We start from the raw sequence: 16633 nt of genomic DNA on the forward strand, positions 1-16633 counted from the left end.
TCACAAGCTCAAACAACTTGGATATTGCGCATAACGATGAAATCCCTCGATAGTTATTGACATCCTTCCGATCTCCTTTTTTGTGAACGGGGAACATAAATGCAGTTTTCCATGCAGACGGAAAAACCCCACTGGAAAGGGACAAACCAAACACGAGCTGAAGAGGGATTAGCAGGTTCTCAATGTGCTTTTTTAAAAACGCGGAAGGAATTCCATCCGGGCCGGATTTTAACGATGATTTTAATATAGAGGCGGCACTAGAGATCATTGTTTTATCTATGGTAAATCCACTCAGAGTATTCCCAACCGTTAGTGGAGCGTTGCTAGCAGCCAGGGTAACATGCTCAGGCGGGATTACTTCGTCGCAAAAAGTTAGTGCCAATTCCTCGCAAAGAGTTGGCAGATGTTTTTCGGCTCAGAGGCGACTCTACCATTCAGAGTCATGGTTGAAGGAAGACTCAATTACTTACGCTGGGCGTTGACGTACGTCCAGAATGTTTTTGGTTTAGCCTTAAGGTTTAGCTGCATATTTTGCATGTGTCTTCTGAAACAGTTCTGACTGGTCTTCTTGTATACTGTATTCAACCTTTTATATTGGTCGCGCAACACAAGTGTACCAAACCTGGAATATTTCCTAAGCGCAGCTCTTTTTTTGGTCCTCAGCGTCCCAGCTCACGAGTCATCCAAGGCTTCCTGTTCGCCGAGAACAGTAGCAAAAGAAGTTTTGCAAGTGATTGCTATACCTTTCTAGGAGAAAGGTAAAAAGTCACACACAGTTTGAATGAAAACACTTCTCTAGAGGCATGGAAACTATTTGCTGACATAACCATACACGAAGCCAGTAACGCTCACGACGTCAGCTCGATTTTCGACAGCGTCTGTTGTACCACAAGGTACTCTCGGTTTTTTTAAGATACATTTTGTTTGTGAACCACGCCCACTGAGTACCGGATGGTTCCTTAAGTACGCCGACGATTTAAAGGTTAATCGAATTATTAGCTAATTGGTCGGTCGTGCCGTTCTGCAACAAGACATTGGCAATGTAATAAAGTGTAACATAATGGGTTATACTAGACCACTAACACAGAGGCACTCTGATTACAGAGTGTTGCTTGAAGATATTCCTTATTGAATAAAGTAGCGATTTTGCAGTTCAATCTTAATTTAAAATACAAAATTTAGTTCAATATGCGACTCATAATCTCATATTACTCACCATTGACTCCTGTTCATCTAATTTACTGTAGCTGGCACAGTCCTCGCAGACTTTTTGGTCACATTCTACGCACGTCTTACGGTATTCATTGGGTTTAAATGCCTTCAGACAAATCCTACACGAACCAGAGCGACCAATAAGTTTTGGATTGTCAGCCTTATTTGGTTGATCCTGATTTATATTAGAAGGTTCATTTGAAGCATCAACATCCGGGACCAAGGATGGACGTGGTGACATTTTATTTACTGTGAATAGAACGTTATATAATTATAGTAAATACAATAAAATTATTTTAAGAGAGAAGAAGACATCGTTTGAAAAACTTATTTATATTTCTGCTATTAAAGTTTATGGTATCATCAGGGATCGGTAACTGTCTTGATATCTGCGAGTAAAGGTGGGCTCTATCTATTCAATTTGTTTGTACGACTGTTATCGCAATTGAAAATAACAAATCAGCTATTCTTTACTTGGTGTTGCAGGGAACAGTTGTAACGAACCTCTTTGTAACAGTCAACAGCTTAAGCGCCACTCTCACGGGTGAGAGGCTGCTGATTGCTCGGCTAGAGACTCTCTGTCACGGGCGGGTTTAGTGTTCAATCACTCGAATCTAATTTGGCTTTCGCAGTGGAAGCAATGGGATGTTAATAGTTATACTAAGAAACAGGAGAGGGGAACCAATCCCAGCAACAATGCGATATCCGAAATTCCCAAAAAATCTAAAAATCCCAGAGTGAAAGCATCAACTTCGTCGAACAAGAGAACACAATCTTTAGATTCAAACATTCATCTTATATTCAACACATGTTCGCCTGCCTATCAGTGACGTCACTCTCAACTACTAATTCTAGAGTATTTACAATATGTGCTTATTCTAAGTCTACCTGTGAGTACCGGAACCTGCGGTCAGGGCACAAATCATCTCGAGCGGCTGGTCGATCGCAGCCTTGCGTTTAGTTATGTCGAACTATATCACACGCGTGCGTTGCACGGGATCTCACCGCGTGGGCGACGATCGTTTCGATCGTATGAAAGCGGGAACTTTTCCTGAATGTCTTACGGTCCTCGACGGGGAAAGAAAAACGTGCTTCGACTTATCGACTTTATCGTGTCGCCGTGTGGGAAATAGGCGAGCGGATCGATTTAGACGCACCCGCGTCACTAATTACTGTTTGGTTTTTCCTCGTCTCGTGGCACGCGGTCCTGGCAACCAGAGGGGTTTGGCAATCCGCATTTTCACCCACGTTGAACGGTGGGTTTATTCCTGTTCAACGTTACAACCAAATTAGAACCTTTTCCCGTACTATTTCTAGTCACTAGAGTTATTGCCAATAGGTTAAGCTTACCTGACGCTAAACACTTTTAATTAAACACTATTAATTAGTGAATAGGTTTTAACAGATTGACGTGTTTCATCTAGAAATTAAATAAGGCTTAGTCACTAACTTTTACCATTTTACAAACTCATTTTATATTGATTAGGTTTTCACGCTAGGCCCATTTATTTATTGGCCGAAATTCGGGTAAAAAGTTTTACACGTTATACTAAGCGAACTGCGCGTTTTTTTAGCTCTCGCTTCGCGTGGACTTGCAGCGTGGTTGACGGTATTCACCCGAATAATCCCAAGGATTTAACAAGATCACATTTGGTCTAATTGTTCGATCGCCTCAAACAATACCGGATAGATATTGGATGCTGCGTAAATTCGATTCCCTCTCCTTCTAGCTAATGCAAGATGAGCCATTTTATTTACCAATCAGGTGTCTTTTGTGATCCCGCAGTGGAGATCTAAGTTTCCATTGGTTTGCTATTTTTTGCCTTCTTTTCGATCCCATCCCGTCTACTAGGTCAGATAAATGAGATCCGTGTGGAACTCACACGATCGATTTAAGCTTCGCGTGCATTGCAGCCTTCTATCTTCCACCAGAGGGCTGTTAAGCGTTTGACGTTGTTGAAAGCTCGCGGTAGTGTTCTTATGGCAACAGTGTTCTTAGAGAAACTGTTATAATCTTACATTCTCGTTAATGCTAAAATTGTAAAAATTTTGAAATTGAAAATTTAAAAATTTTCATAGGTTTACTACAGCTATCGAAGATTGAATTGCGGTACTCATTATTATGGTTACTATGTCTTTACTATGTGATTATTCATTTATTCCTTATTTTCAAAGATACCAATTTAATCCTAGTTTTTTTCCTTCCACTTTCTTTGATTTATTCCTTGTTCATTCATCTCTTTGAATTCTACTACGGCACTAACTTTATGTAAATCTCCTTATTTTCCAAATTACTTCAGACACATCTAAAAATCGTCTAATTTATATCAAATTACTTCAGACATTTTTGAACAAAAAAGTAGGCGGTTGTATCCAGGACACGGCCGCATAACTGACGTAGAACTACGCACACTATTAACAAATGCATTGTTGCAAGTGTTTCATTAAAGAGTCATAGAGTATACTAATGCTTACTTTGTGCTGCCTCAACAGTGGGGGAATAAAAACACTGAAAACACGAGCTGTAAAAGCTGTTTCACATTCAGTAAATTAGACGGCCGCTACAGATTTAAATTGCTAGTATCCAGCACAGGTTGCTCGCTTGAGTTGTCAAAAAATTATTAACCTTCAAATACATGTTGATTTGCCTTGAGAAAGGCAAATACACCGAAGCCAGTGGACTCATCTAGATTAGACCCGTCAGTGTAAAACCTTTTATCATAACTAACATGTTTAAACTTATTGGAAAAAATCTTAGGGATCTCTTGGGGTCGCAATTGATCCGGGATACCAGTAATGGCTTCTTTCATGGTGGTGTCGAAAAATATAGCATTATCAGAAGTATCTAAAAGTGCGACATTGAAAGAGACGTATGCAGAAGGGTTAATATCTTGAGCCATGTAGTCAAAATATAAAGTCAGAAATCTGGATTGAGATTGAAGGTCGACCAACCTCTCGAAATTTTCAATTACTAATGGGTTCATAACTGTGCATCAAACTAGCAACCGATAAGAGAGATTCCAAAAGCGATGTTTCAACGGAAGAATACCCGCCAGCACTTCAAGACTCATCGTATGGGTCGATTGCATGCAACCCAAGGCGATACGCACACAACGATATTGTATTCGCTCCAGTTTGATCAAATGTTTGCTGCGAAGCGGAAGCAGAAACACCCGTACTCAATTACAGACAGTATCGTTGTTTGGTAAAGCCTTAGAAGCTCTCCTGGGTGGGCTCCCCACCAGGTTCCGGTAATCGTACGAAGAAAATTAATCTTCTGTTGGCATTTTCGTGTCAGATACCTAATATGGCAGGCCCAGGTGCATTTAGAGTCGAACCAGACCCCGAGATATTTAGCGACTAAAACCTGAGTGATCGTTTTACCCGTTGGTAGGATATATGGTTAGTAGGAGTATCTGAGCATTATTTGAAATTGTTTAAAGTTAAATACTGAACAAATCTTATGATAGGGAATCAAATGTTATAATAGTTCATTTCAATGCCCTTAAAATGCGGGTTCATGTCTCTGGTAATCACATAACATATCTGGACCTGAGCATAGAAAGCTATGTGTTCCTTTTCATAAGATTAATTGATCAGGCAAATCAATTTTTTCAGGTACACGAAACATATCAATATGTGTCAATAATCGAATCATTGAAGTTGTTCTTGCGAAATGAACAGAATCGAATTATGGTAACTGCGAATACAAGTGTGGCGCAGGTGGGAAATAATTGTAACCCTAAAGTTTACGATTCATATACGAGTGGGCAGAGTTTCGAAAAAAGTCATTATTTCCAAGAAAATCCTGATGCGTTGAGAATAATTTTGTATGATGATGACGCTGAACCATGCAATACATTAAGTTCCAGAGCTGGGAAGAACAAAATTGCAGCAATGTACTTAAAAATTCAGAACATTCCATTCGAATTCAATTCATCCAAAAAAGCTGTATTTCCATTGATTTATGCTAAATCGACTGATGCTAAACGACACGGGTACAACAGGATCCTAGCTCCACTCGTAGAAGATTTGAAACGATTAGAGAAAGGGGAAACAATGGTCTTTGGCTCCGAGACCTTGTTAATTAAAGCTACTGTAATCGCGATGGCTGGCGACACATCTGCGGTTCACGATGTGTTCGGATTGCTAGGGCCATCTGCTAGTATGTTCTGCAGAGAATGCACAATGTCACGAGAATGTTTTAAGCAAAATCCATTACAGCACGATTTTCCTTTAGAAGATGAACTCTGGTATGAAGATAATCTTGACAGACTGAGCAAAAAAAGAGATTACTGAAAAGGACTGTGGACTAAAAATTACGGGGTGCATCTTGAACGAACTATCGGCATTCCATGTGACAAAAAATCATGCTTTTGATGTCATGCATGACTTAGCAGAAGGTGTGATCCCAGTCACAGTTCAGCTTGTCTTGTCACAATACTATCGTGATAAGAAACTCGGTTTGAATAATGACCTTCTCAATCATCGCATAAGAATATCCAGCTATGGATATCGAGACGAAAAAAAATAAGCCCTCTCCCAACATAACTGCGCCTATGCTTCTTCAACCGAACACCCACCGGATGAAGCAAACAGCATCGCAATATTTGCTTTTGCTTAGGGCGTTGCCTTTTTTGCTCGGACACAAAGTACCAGTGTCAGTACATAAATTTGATAAGCGTTTTGATTAATATAACTCGAATATCGCTTTCACCAACTATCTCGGATTTCTTGTTAGCAGAGTTAGAAATGGATATACGAATTTTTCATGATATGTTCATCAAGCTATTTGACCGGCGTCCGAACAAGCTTTACCATATGTATCATTACCCCGATTGCATAAAGAAAATTGGACCTCTTGTACAATTCGATTGTCGAGTGTTTGAAAGAAAAAACAAAAATATTAAAAGTCAAATGAATACTGCTTGCAATTTGAAAAATGTTTGCCTTAGCTTGGCAAAGCGACAAGTTTTTGCACAAGCAGTTGATGTAGCAGAATGTGCATTTCAGAATCGACTTGAGTATAAATCCGGTAAGATGTGCCTTCTCAATGATTTGAAATGTGTCAGCTTTCTTCAAAATAAGGGCATAGATCATTTTTTGAAGTAGAATACTTCTCTCAGGAAGTTCGGCTACATGGGGATGTGAAATGAAAATCTAAAACCGAAAAAAGTGAAAAATATGTCCAATTTCAAATGCTAATAAATCGGTTAGTATTCGATGGATTTCCTTCGTTCTTGCAGCAATAGATTGGAAAATCTTCTAAGATTCTTCCCAAAATAAGATAATTGTAATTTTATTATTCACACTATTGTACTATTGAAAATAGTCAAGCCTTGTCAAAACGAAAAATTCGACCTCTGATTGGTCGTTATATGCTTGCTTCCCAAGCACGGTCGACAGGATCATATACCTTGAAATTGAAAACATGCTATTTGGCCTATATAAGAGCCTGTTTCAGCCGGAGCCGCTCATAATAGTTCTAGACAGCGACAACAGCAGTCGTCCTTCCTAAGCAGCAGCACTAGCCCTGTGGTTGGTCACCACGTCTCAGGAGCAGCGCGGTTTTTCTCAGCGTGTGTCGCCAGACAGCCATTATTCCCCCCGTGTTGGGGCAGCATGAAGATTGGCATCAGGAAATCCAATTTTGGAAATCAAAATGCCTTTTTGAAGGCAAATAAACAAGTCATTGAAAGTTAATAATTTTTGTCAACGCAAGCAAGCATTCTGTGTTGCATCCTAGCAATTTAAATCTGTCGCACCCGTCGAATTTACTGAATGTAAAGTAGCTTCCACAGTGCATGTTGTCCGTGTATCTTCATTCCCTCAATGTTAGGGCAGCTCAAAGGTTGTAATTAGCAACCGATTTTGAACCGCAAAATGCTTTTTTTCAAGGCAAATAAAAAATTAATTGAAGGTTAATAATTTTCTGACATCAACACAAGCAGACATTCTGTGCGGGATGCAATCAAATTCTGTTGTAGTTGTCTAATTTTTACTTTATTTAGTAAACCCCCCGCTGTAAGGGCAGCGCAAAGGCTGCGATCAGCATAACCGACATTGAAAAATAAACTGCCATGTTAGAACGCATTCACAAAAGCAGTTAGTTCGACTGTGCAGAGCTAATATGAAGTCGATTCAATCAATCAGCATAAACAGAATTTCGTCGTCTCCCAGCTGCCAAGTTGCAACATGATGCAACACGCAACAACGAGCAAACGAAATCGCTTGATGTTACAAACCGCAATAAGATACGGGTTAAAACCGTTGCGTGTGTGAGAGCACCATCGGTGTTTATTCGCTGGATACAAAAATCAAATGCGAATTGTGGAATAATTTGTCTGAAGAACATTAGTGAATGGAACAACTGAACTGATAGGGCGTGGCCTATTACGTAGCACCCTTCGGCTATAAAAGAGTGTTTCTGGGAAAACTAGCTACATTCATTAGTCGGAAGGTGAGCTGGATGGACCGTCCACATCGTTGACAGCAGCAGCAGCAGATATCAGCACTCAGCGGTAACAGAATATATCAGCGGGTTGCGCCTATGGCTGCCTTCAAATTAAACAAATCACGTTGCCTGAGAACGAACGCCAACGCGAGCGATCGGGCAAGATTTTTGCCGTACATCAGCCGGCACTTCCTCTAATGGAAAAGTTGGATCATTTTGTTCAAAAGAATATTACTGTCAGTAATATTACAGAGCTGCGATTGTATTATATCCGATATGGAATTGAACAATTGTTCTTTTGAGGACAAATAAAACACTTAATTTGAAGAGTTAATAGTTTTGGGTACCAGTAGCAGTATGGTAACAGCCTCAGCGGTAGGTGCAGCCGGTACTTCCATGAGGCGGATGTTATAAGGAAGTAAATGGGAGCGGCATGGCGAAACAGTTTGGGTGTTCTTAGACGCGCGTCATTTTTCGTACGATAGCGGCGGTATTAGCGGTAGATGCATTTGCCAACACTTACTCCAGTAAAGCCGTGTCTAATTTTCAATGTGAAAACACCTTTCTATTGTGTTGGCCGTGCACATTAGGCCTCTGCCAGGCTAAACGCGAAAAGCGGCGTGAACCGTTTCGCCCGGCCGTAGGTTAATGTGCAGCCGTAGCTGTGTAAAAGTATTCTACTTCAACCTCGCGGTCGTGGCTTTGCACACAACCCTCCTGTGATTTTTACATATAGAGAGATAATCTACAATGGTGTACACTTTCAGCCTAATTGCTTCATATCCATTAAAGATGAAGACTCCATATTTCCACTATTCGGACTAATTCAGGAAATAATTTTAATGGAAAATTCTCCTCAATTCTATATTCAAATCTGGGAAGTTGTTGGATTCGATGACACCTTGCAAGCATACGAAGTTCAAATTACACAGGAACACGTGTTGATTGGCCTAGATTCAGTTCACTGTTACACAACATTTTCATTCTGGAAAACATACAACCAAGAAACCCGGTATATTTCCAGGAGAATATACAATAATGATTACTAACTAACAAGTACTGTATTAATCGGTTTGACAAATGTGTGTACCTATATTTTTATATTTTCACCTATTTTTCATGCAGTTTGCGAAGGAATCGTGGATGTCGAAACGTTCATCGCTCTGGACAATGAAGATTTTACTCGACTTAACCTAAACACCGGCCAGCAAAAGAAGATTCAAAAATGTCAAAAGCAATTGCTAAACAAATACAGTATTAAAGTTGTCCACGAGGATATAATAGAAACGCTAGACGAAGAGATACTCATTGAAGGGGATGATTTTACGTTTGATGAATACACAAGCTGGGGCGCTTGTAATACTGACCTAATTACTGGAACAAATACTGGTCTAATGGCTGGACCAAGTACTAGTCGCATCGATCAATCAAGCACAGAATCAAAACCTACACCAACTGAGCATCTCCTTTCACTAGAGAAGGTAACTAAACCGTTACTTCTACATTTTAACCACATTTCTTTTGAACTAGCAACTTTTCTGTATTTTTTCGCAGGAGTTTGATATCGATTTGCTGTTTGAACAGACTGCAGAAGGGAGAAGAGTTTCGGACTCGATCAAGCAGCAGCAGGCTAAAAAACCTAAATCAATCCACCTGGCGGTCAGACCCAGCCTTTCTCATTCAACGCTTCAATCCAATAAAAGTATATTCATTCTTTAGGTTCTAAAATATTGATGTTGTAATTGATGTATAAAATATGAAATTTGACGTAATGTTAGTGCTTAAGAAATAACGAAATAAAAGAAATGACTTTTAATTTCGAACAATTTCATCACGAGCGATACCGGGAACGTTCAAATAGTTCGAAACCACATTTAAATTATGTTGAGGCCACGTATATTGATCAAAGCAGGTATAGTTTTGAATAGTCTTCGAATTTCTCTTCGTTCCATAACTTTTGAACCACATATCAAGTTGTTATGAAGTTAGTTATTAGTAGGTTTAAGAGATAACTCGTTCGTATGACGCTAGTTATGTTGAATAAGTCGTGTAATCTTTGAGATAATAGACTCGTTGTTTTAACAATTTAATATATAACGGTTGCTTATGTTCGATTATAATCAAATGAAATGGAAACGTATAGGGCAGCCAAACTTTGAAACCACGTGTTCAATCACAATTCGTCAGTTAACTCTTAACTAGCCCGTTCATCTGATATCAATATTGTTCAAATCGATTGTGAAGTTTCTAAGATAATGAAGTTTCGTGATTTTCACATTTCGTTACATTACAGACGAAGTTACAGTCTGAGTACAGTTAAATTCGATGGGGTGTTATGAGGCAGCTGGACCTCCCATTTGACACTAATTTAGTGAATATCGGTTCAGCCATTTCTGAGAGAAGTGAGTGAGTTTAAGTAGTCTTGTGAATATTTTACTTTTCATAGCTGGATTTCACATTTTCAAACATAACAGGCAAAGTAATAGTCCGATTGCAAAAAAAATCAATAGGGTCTTATTTGGCAACTAGATCTTCCATTTGACACCAATTTTATGAAAATCGGTTCAGCCATCTCTGAGAAACATGAGTAAGATTAAATAGTCTCGAGAACACGTTTCTTTGCATAACTTTTGAACCACATGTTAAATGTCAATGAAATTCAAAAGTTGAGGGTTTTCTAGGTAGCTCGTTCATTCGACATTAATTTTGTTCAAATCGTTTGCGTAGTTTCTGAGATATTGATGTTTCGTTATTTTTACATTTTGATACATAACCTCTAAACTAAAAATCCGATTACAATAAAATTCAATAGGGTTGGTTATGGGGCAACTAGACCTTTCATTTGCAATTAATTTCATTGAAATCGGTCCAGCCATCTCTGAGAAAATCGAGTGAGATTGGGAGAGCGTTACACACACACATACACACACACATACACATACAGAAAAGGCTCAGCTCGTCGAACTGAGTCGAGTGATATACGACATTCGGCTCTTTGGAGCACTCTCATACCTTTAGTTTTTTCAGTAATTGCTATACCTTTCTAGGAGAAAGGCAAAAAACCAACAGGAGCAGGCAAAACAAGACCAACAAGAAACCAAGATCCAATTGACCCTAACCCGTGGTTTTCTCAACTCCATATCAGCCGTGCTAAGTGAATACATAGTTAGCAGATACGGATAGTAAGTAAATTTCCTACATAAAAAGTACATTTCAACATTTCGACAAGTTATTTACTGTTAGAGATTAATTTCTCAATTATCTTATTACAACTGGCTGATTTCTACAGATACTTGTTTGTATTCACTTATAGCGAATTTTTTTATTCCACCAGCTCACCTCGTTTTGACCTGGAAGCGCACTAACTGCTCTCAAAACCCTTCTTTATTCGCTCGATTTTTACCCAGTTTTGACCTGCCGTGCTGCCCGAAGCGCACTGTAAAATTTGTCAGCTTCAACCCACCACCGCACGTGCTAAGTTCGTAAACAATTATCTGGCATCTCTTTCTTACTTGCGTCTTAAATGGCGATGACGTTTTATTAATCTTAGGCAGTTTTACCCGCACACAGTGGAATAAAGAAATTCACTATAAGGGTCGAAATATTTGTTTCATTTGTCGATTTTCGGCTGCATCCCTCTTCCAAAATAGAAAACAGTGTCAAACAATCATAGAAACATTTCTTGCTCCCAAAAACCTCCACATGCAAAATTTGGTTCCGTTTGCTTATTAGTTCTTGAGTCGTGTGTTTTCAATCGTATGGGAACCCTCCCTTCCAGAAGAGGGAGGGGTGTCGAACTATCATGAAAATATATCTTGCCTGCAAAAACTTCCAACTGCCAAATCTAGTTCCCTTTGGTTAATCAATTCTCAAAAATTAGTGTTTTATTTGTATGGCAGCCTCCCCTCAAAGAAGAAGGAGAGGTGTCAATACACCATAGAAATATATCTTGCCTCCAAAATCCTCTACATGTTAAATTTGGATCCATTTGCTTGATTAGTTCTCGAGTTATGCAAAAATGTGTGTTTTATTTGTATGAGAACATACCGGTCGGTTCAGTAGTTTCCGAGCCTATAAGAATCAGATAGACAGACAGACAGAACTGCATTCTTATATGTTAAGAAGATTAGAAGATTTCTATGTTGTAATTAAATTCTTTTTTCATGGTACTAATCATTGACGATTTTCAGTCATCCTGACAAACATTACAAAGAAGTTGTGACCAAATCTTTGGTTGAAAAGTACAACGTGTTGGCATCGGAGCAAGCAAAAATTCCTCATGCTCTGTGGTTTTATCCTAATGGCAGAGGACAGGCCAAACATGGTGGTAAAATTCAGTATCACATCGAATACATGGTCCAAAGGGATAAACAGCAAAAGCATCAGCGACGAAATCGTGTTAGCTTGGATGATTATACTGTTGATGATAATGTACCTCCACAAGATGATGCTAACTTATCTGCTAAAATAGCTAAATTAAATGAAATGAAAAATAAACTAAAATGAATAAATAATATTATTTTTTAGATTGAAATGCTGAAATACATTGTTCCAACTGACGGTTCACTAGATGTCGTTAAAAATGACTGGATTCAGACCTTCGATACTAGGAAGTCTATCAGGGATAAAGGAGATGCTGACAAAATAGTAGATGAACTGCTCGAAGTTTTTCCTCTGACGACCAAGTACAACGGAATGCTGATGTTACAAGAGATTTTCCACAAATTACGTAGTATCTCAAAAGAAAAATATACATTCTTGGATTCATGTATAATTTAAAATTTACAAGGACTCTTACGTATTTTGTTGATTTCTCTATAGTTAGGAATTTAAAATAGTGATATTACAAACATTACCTATTTTTCATTATAGATATCAATCGATTTTGACAAGATGAATCCAGATGCTGGCGAATTTTATACGACTTGGGCAGGATATCAATCAAAAATCTTGACGAAATATCGAGACTTTCATACATATATCGAATCCCGTGAGTTATCATACTGCTTAATAGAATATATTCGATTCGAGATTCGAGTTTGTTCGCGCACTGATCATCGTTAAGGATAAAAATCCAACTCGTGGGGTTAAACGTGGGCTTCAAATGGTGAGTTGACAACTTGTAAGGAGCGTCAAATTCAGCTCCGGTCCTCACAAGTTCCTATCTCACGCCTCCACGAGTCATATGATACATTAGACTACCAGTTAAAACATGGACACAACTGGTTGGCGTTGCCTGGGCAATGTTGTCATCCGACAATAGCTAAGTGAGAAGGTGCGACGCGATCGTTGGCGCGGTAACCATATTTCGGCGGTAGAGGAAATGCTTCGCCAACCCGAGCGTATGTTCACCAAGATGGTGCGGCTCAAAACAGCGTCTGATCTCCATGTTAGGAGCGGCTGATCAACGTCCTGGTGTCAGCGTGGGACTCTATTCAGAGCTGACACGATGGACCTCCGGCGAGACAGGGGGTTGGGGAAGGCCCAACAAGCCGCTCCGAAAAACACCAAACGTTGCAAATATCGAATAAGTTAATACGGATCGGAACAATCGGCACAGACCTAGGCGACGAAATAAGGACTACGATTGGAAACTTGGTACATGGAACTACAGATCGTTAGGCTTTAATGGCTACGACAGGATCATATATGATGAACTATCCGCGCAACTTCGAAATCGTAGCACTGCAGGAACTTTGCTGGTCGGGACAGAAGGTATGGAAAAGCGGACATCGAGAGGCTACCTTTTATCAGAGCTGTGGCACTACCAACGAGCTTGGGACGGGCTTTAAAGTGTTGGGTAGGATGCGCCAACGCGTGATCGGGTGGCAGCCGATCAGTGCGAGGATGCGTAAGTTGAGAATTAAGGGCCGGTTCTTCAACTACAGCATCATCAACGTGCACTGCCCACACGAAGGAAGAGCCGACGATGAGAAAGAAGCGTTCTATGCGCAGCTGGAGCAGGTGTATGATAGCTGTCCGCAACGGGTCGTTAAGATCGTCATCGGTGATATGAACGCTCAGATAGGACGGGAGGCAATGTACAGACCGGTGATAGGGCCGAATAGCCTGCAAGCGGCATCAAATGATAACGGCCAACGATGTGTGAACTTTGCAGCCTCCCGCGGTATGGCAGTCAGAAGTACCTTCTTTCCCCGCAAAGACATCCACAAAGCCACCTGGAGATCACCTGACCTACAAGTGGAGAACCAAATCGACCACGTTCTAATCGATGGTAAATTCTTCTCTGACGTCATCAACGTTCGCACCTACCGCAGTGCGAATATTGATTCGGACCATTACCTTGTTGCAGTATGCATGCGCTCAAAACATTCGACGGTGCGAAACACGCGTCAAAGTCGCCCAACGCGACCAAACATCGGGCAACTACGGGACGTCGAAGTTGCACGGGAGAACGCGCAGCAGCTGGAAGCAGCATTACCGACGGAAAAGCAGCTTGGCGCAGCTACTCTTGAAGATGGCTGGAGGGACATTTGATCAGCCATAGGTAGTACTGCTGTAGCGGCGCTTGGTACTATGGCTCTGAACAGGAGAAACGACTGGTTTGACGACAAGTGCAAACAGTTAGTGGAAGAGAAGAATGCAGCACGAGCGAGAATGCTGCAACACCAAACGAGGGCGAACGTGGAGCGCTACCGACGCGCACGGAACAGGCAAAACTCGGTTTTACGGAAGAAGAAGCGCCAGGAAGAAGATCGAGATCGCGAGGCGAGGGAGGAACTGTATCGTGCGAATAACACACGAAAGTTCTACGAGAAACTGAACTGTTCCCGCAAAGGCTATGTGCCACAAGCCGACATGTGCAGGGACCTGGGCGGCAACCTTCTCACGAACAAGTCTGAGGTGATTGACAGGTGGAAGCAGCACTACGATGAGCACCTTAATGGCGGTGTAGCAGAGGACGACGACGGAGTGGTAGTAGATCTCGGTGTACGCGCAGATGACGACAGAATCCCAGCCCCTGACCTCCAGGAGGTTAGAGAGGAGATCGGCCGGCTGAAAAACAATAAAGCTGCTGGAGCTGACCAACTCCCCAGCGAGCTGTTAAAACACGGTGGTGAATCACTGGCTAAGGCGCTACACTGGGTTATTGCCAAGATTTGGGAGGAGGAGGTAGTACCCTAGGAGTGGATGGAGGGTACAGTATGCCCCATCTACAAAATGCGACAAGTTGGATTGCTGCAACTACCGTGCAATCACGTTGCTGAACGCCGCCTACAAGGTACTCTCTCAAATTCTGTGCCGTCGACTATCACCGTTTGCAAGGGAATTCATGGGGCAATACCAACCGGGATTTATGGGTGCCCGCGCCACCACGGACCAAATATTCGCGGTACGGCAGGTCCTACAGAAGTGCCGTGAGTATAACGTGCCCACACATCACTCGTTCATCGACTTTAAATCGGCATACGACACAATCATTCGAGACCAGCTATGGCAGATTATGCACGATTACAGCTTTCCGGATAAACTGACATGGTTGGTCAAGTCGACGATGGATCGGGTGATGTGCGTAGTTCGAGTCTCGGGAACACTTCCATGATAGGTCGGTATTTCAATAACAATTTAACCGTCTCCCATAAGCTCGATAATCCTGATTCTGTTTACGTCGCAAAATTAGCTGCAATTCAGTACACCCTAGGGATTATCGAAAAAATGCCCACGGACCATTATTTCATCTTTACGGACAGTCTCAGTTCTATTGAGGCTCTCCGATCGATGAAGGATATTAAGCACTCTCCGTATTTCTTGGGGAAAATACGGGTACATCTGAGTGCTTTACCCGAAAAATCGTTTCAGATTACCTTAGTGTGGGTCCCTCCTCACTGCTCGATACCGGGCAATGAGAAAGCGAACTTTTTGGCTAAGGTGGGCGCAATAAACGGTGAAATTTATGAAAGACCTATTGCTTTTAATGAATTTTTCGCATTTGTACGTCATAATATGATCATCAGTTGGCAGAATTCATGGACAAGAGGGTATTGCATTATACCCAAAGTATCGACGAACCCGTGGTTCAAGGGGTTGGATGTACATCGAGATTTCTTTTGCATGATGTCTCGGCTTATGTCCAATCACTATAGATTTGACGCGCATCTCCGTCGTATTGGGCTCAGCGAAAGCGGTATCTGTGCCTTAGTGAAGGTTATCACGACATAGAGCATATTGTTTGGTCATGTCTGTTGTATTCGAACCGGAGATTCTAAGTGTCTTAGCAGACGCATGTGTCACGTTTGTAAGTCGTACAAAAACTCTTTATTCAACCGCGCTTCGCTTACTGTTCCTGTTCAAGATGTTATAACATGAGGTTAGGGCAAAATATAAATGTTAATGTGCGTTCCGTTTGAAATGGCCTTCTGGACCAATACTACATCCCTCCATTCGGATAAAATTGATAAATACTATTGAGATTAAAATCATTGGGATGTGTTGGTAGTTGGTAGTTCCGGCGAGGTCTTGATTCCCTGGGAATTCGACTTTCAACCGAAGTTTCATTATGGATGACACTGCGTCTATCATTTTGATTTGTCATTGCTCTGCATTGCCTTGTTGTCCTCTATCTGTCCTTCTCTCTCTGAACCTTTAGTTAGTTTTTTAAGATGAGACACATTTCTATGAAAACCCCGCCCAGACTTTGAGTCATTAAGAGTTACATCGGATCCATTTCTAGCAATTACGGATAACTCCGTGGGGTCAAACGTGGTGGAGAGTTTATTATCCTTTTGAACACGCTTCGACACTACCGTATCTCCGACTTGCAGATCATTCTGCCGTGCTGAACGACGCTCATCAGCGTATTCTGCTGCTTTCAATTTTCTTGAAAGATCTCGATCTCGCACCTCCTCCAGAACATTCTTGCTTTTCATAATCATTCCTGGAATTATATCTTTCAGAACGCGACCAAACATAAGTACAGATGGGACTACTCCAGTGGTCGAATGGAGA

The 16633-nt window shown here is 41.0% G+C and overlaps 1 protein-coding gene across 1 annotated transcript in view; it reads right to left on the minus strand.

The window, feature by feature from the left end:
- LOC129730682 (uncharacterized) overlaps positions 1-16633 on the minus strand; it is an 87898-nt gene that overhangs the window by 30766 nt on the left and 40499 nt on the right. The window contains exon 4 of the mRNA XM_055690214.1: positions 1217-1461. Within this exon, the coding sequence (XP_055546189.1) occupies positions 1217-1461 (245 nt within the window). The remainder of the gene's footprint in view (positions 1-1216; positions 1462-16633) is intronic.

Source organism: Wyeomyia smithii, chromosome 3 (genome assembly GCF_029784165.1).
Source record: "Wyeomyia smithii strain HCP4-BCI-WySm-NY-G18 chromosome 3, ASM2978416v1, whole genome shotgun sequence".
Classification (NCBI taxonomy): Eukaryota; Metazoa; Arthropoda; class Insecta; order Diptera; family Culicidae; genus Wyeomyia; species Wyeomyia smithii.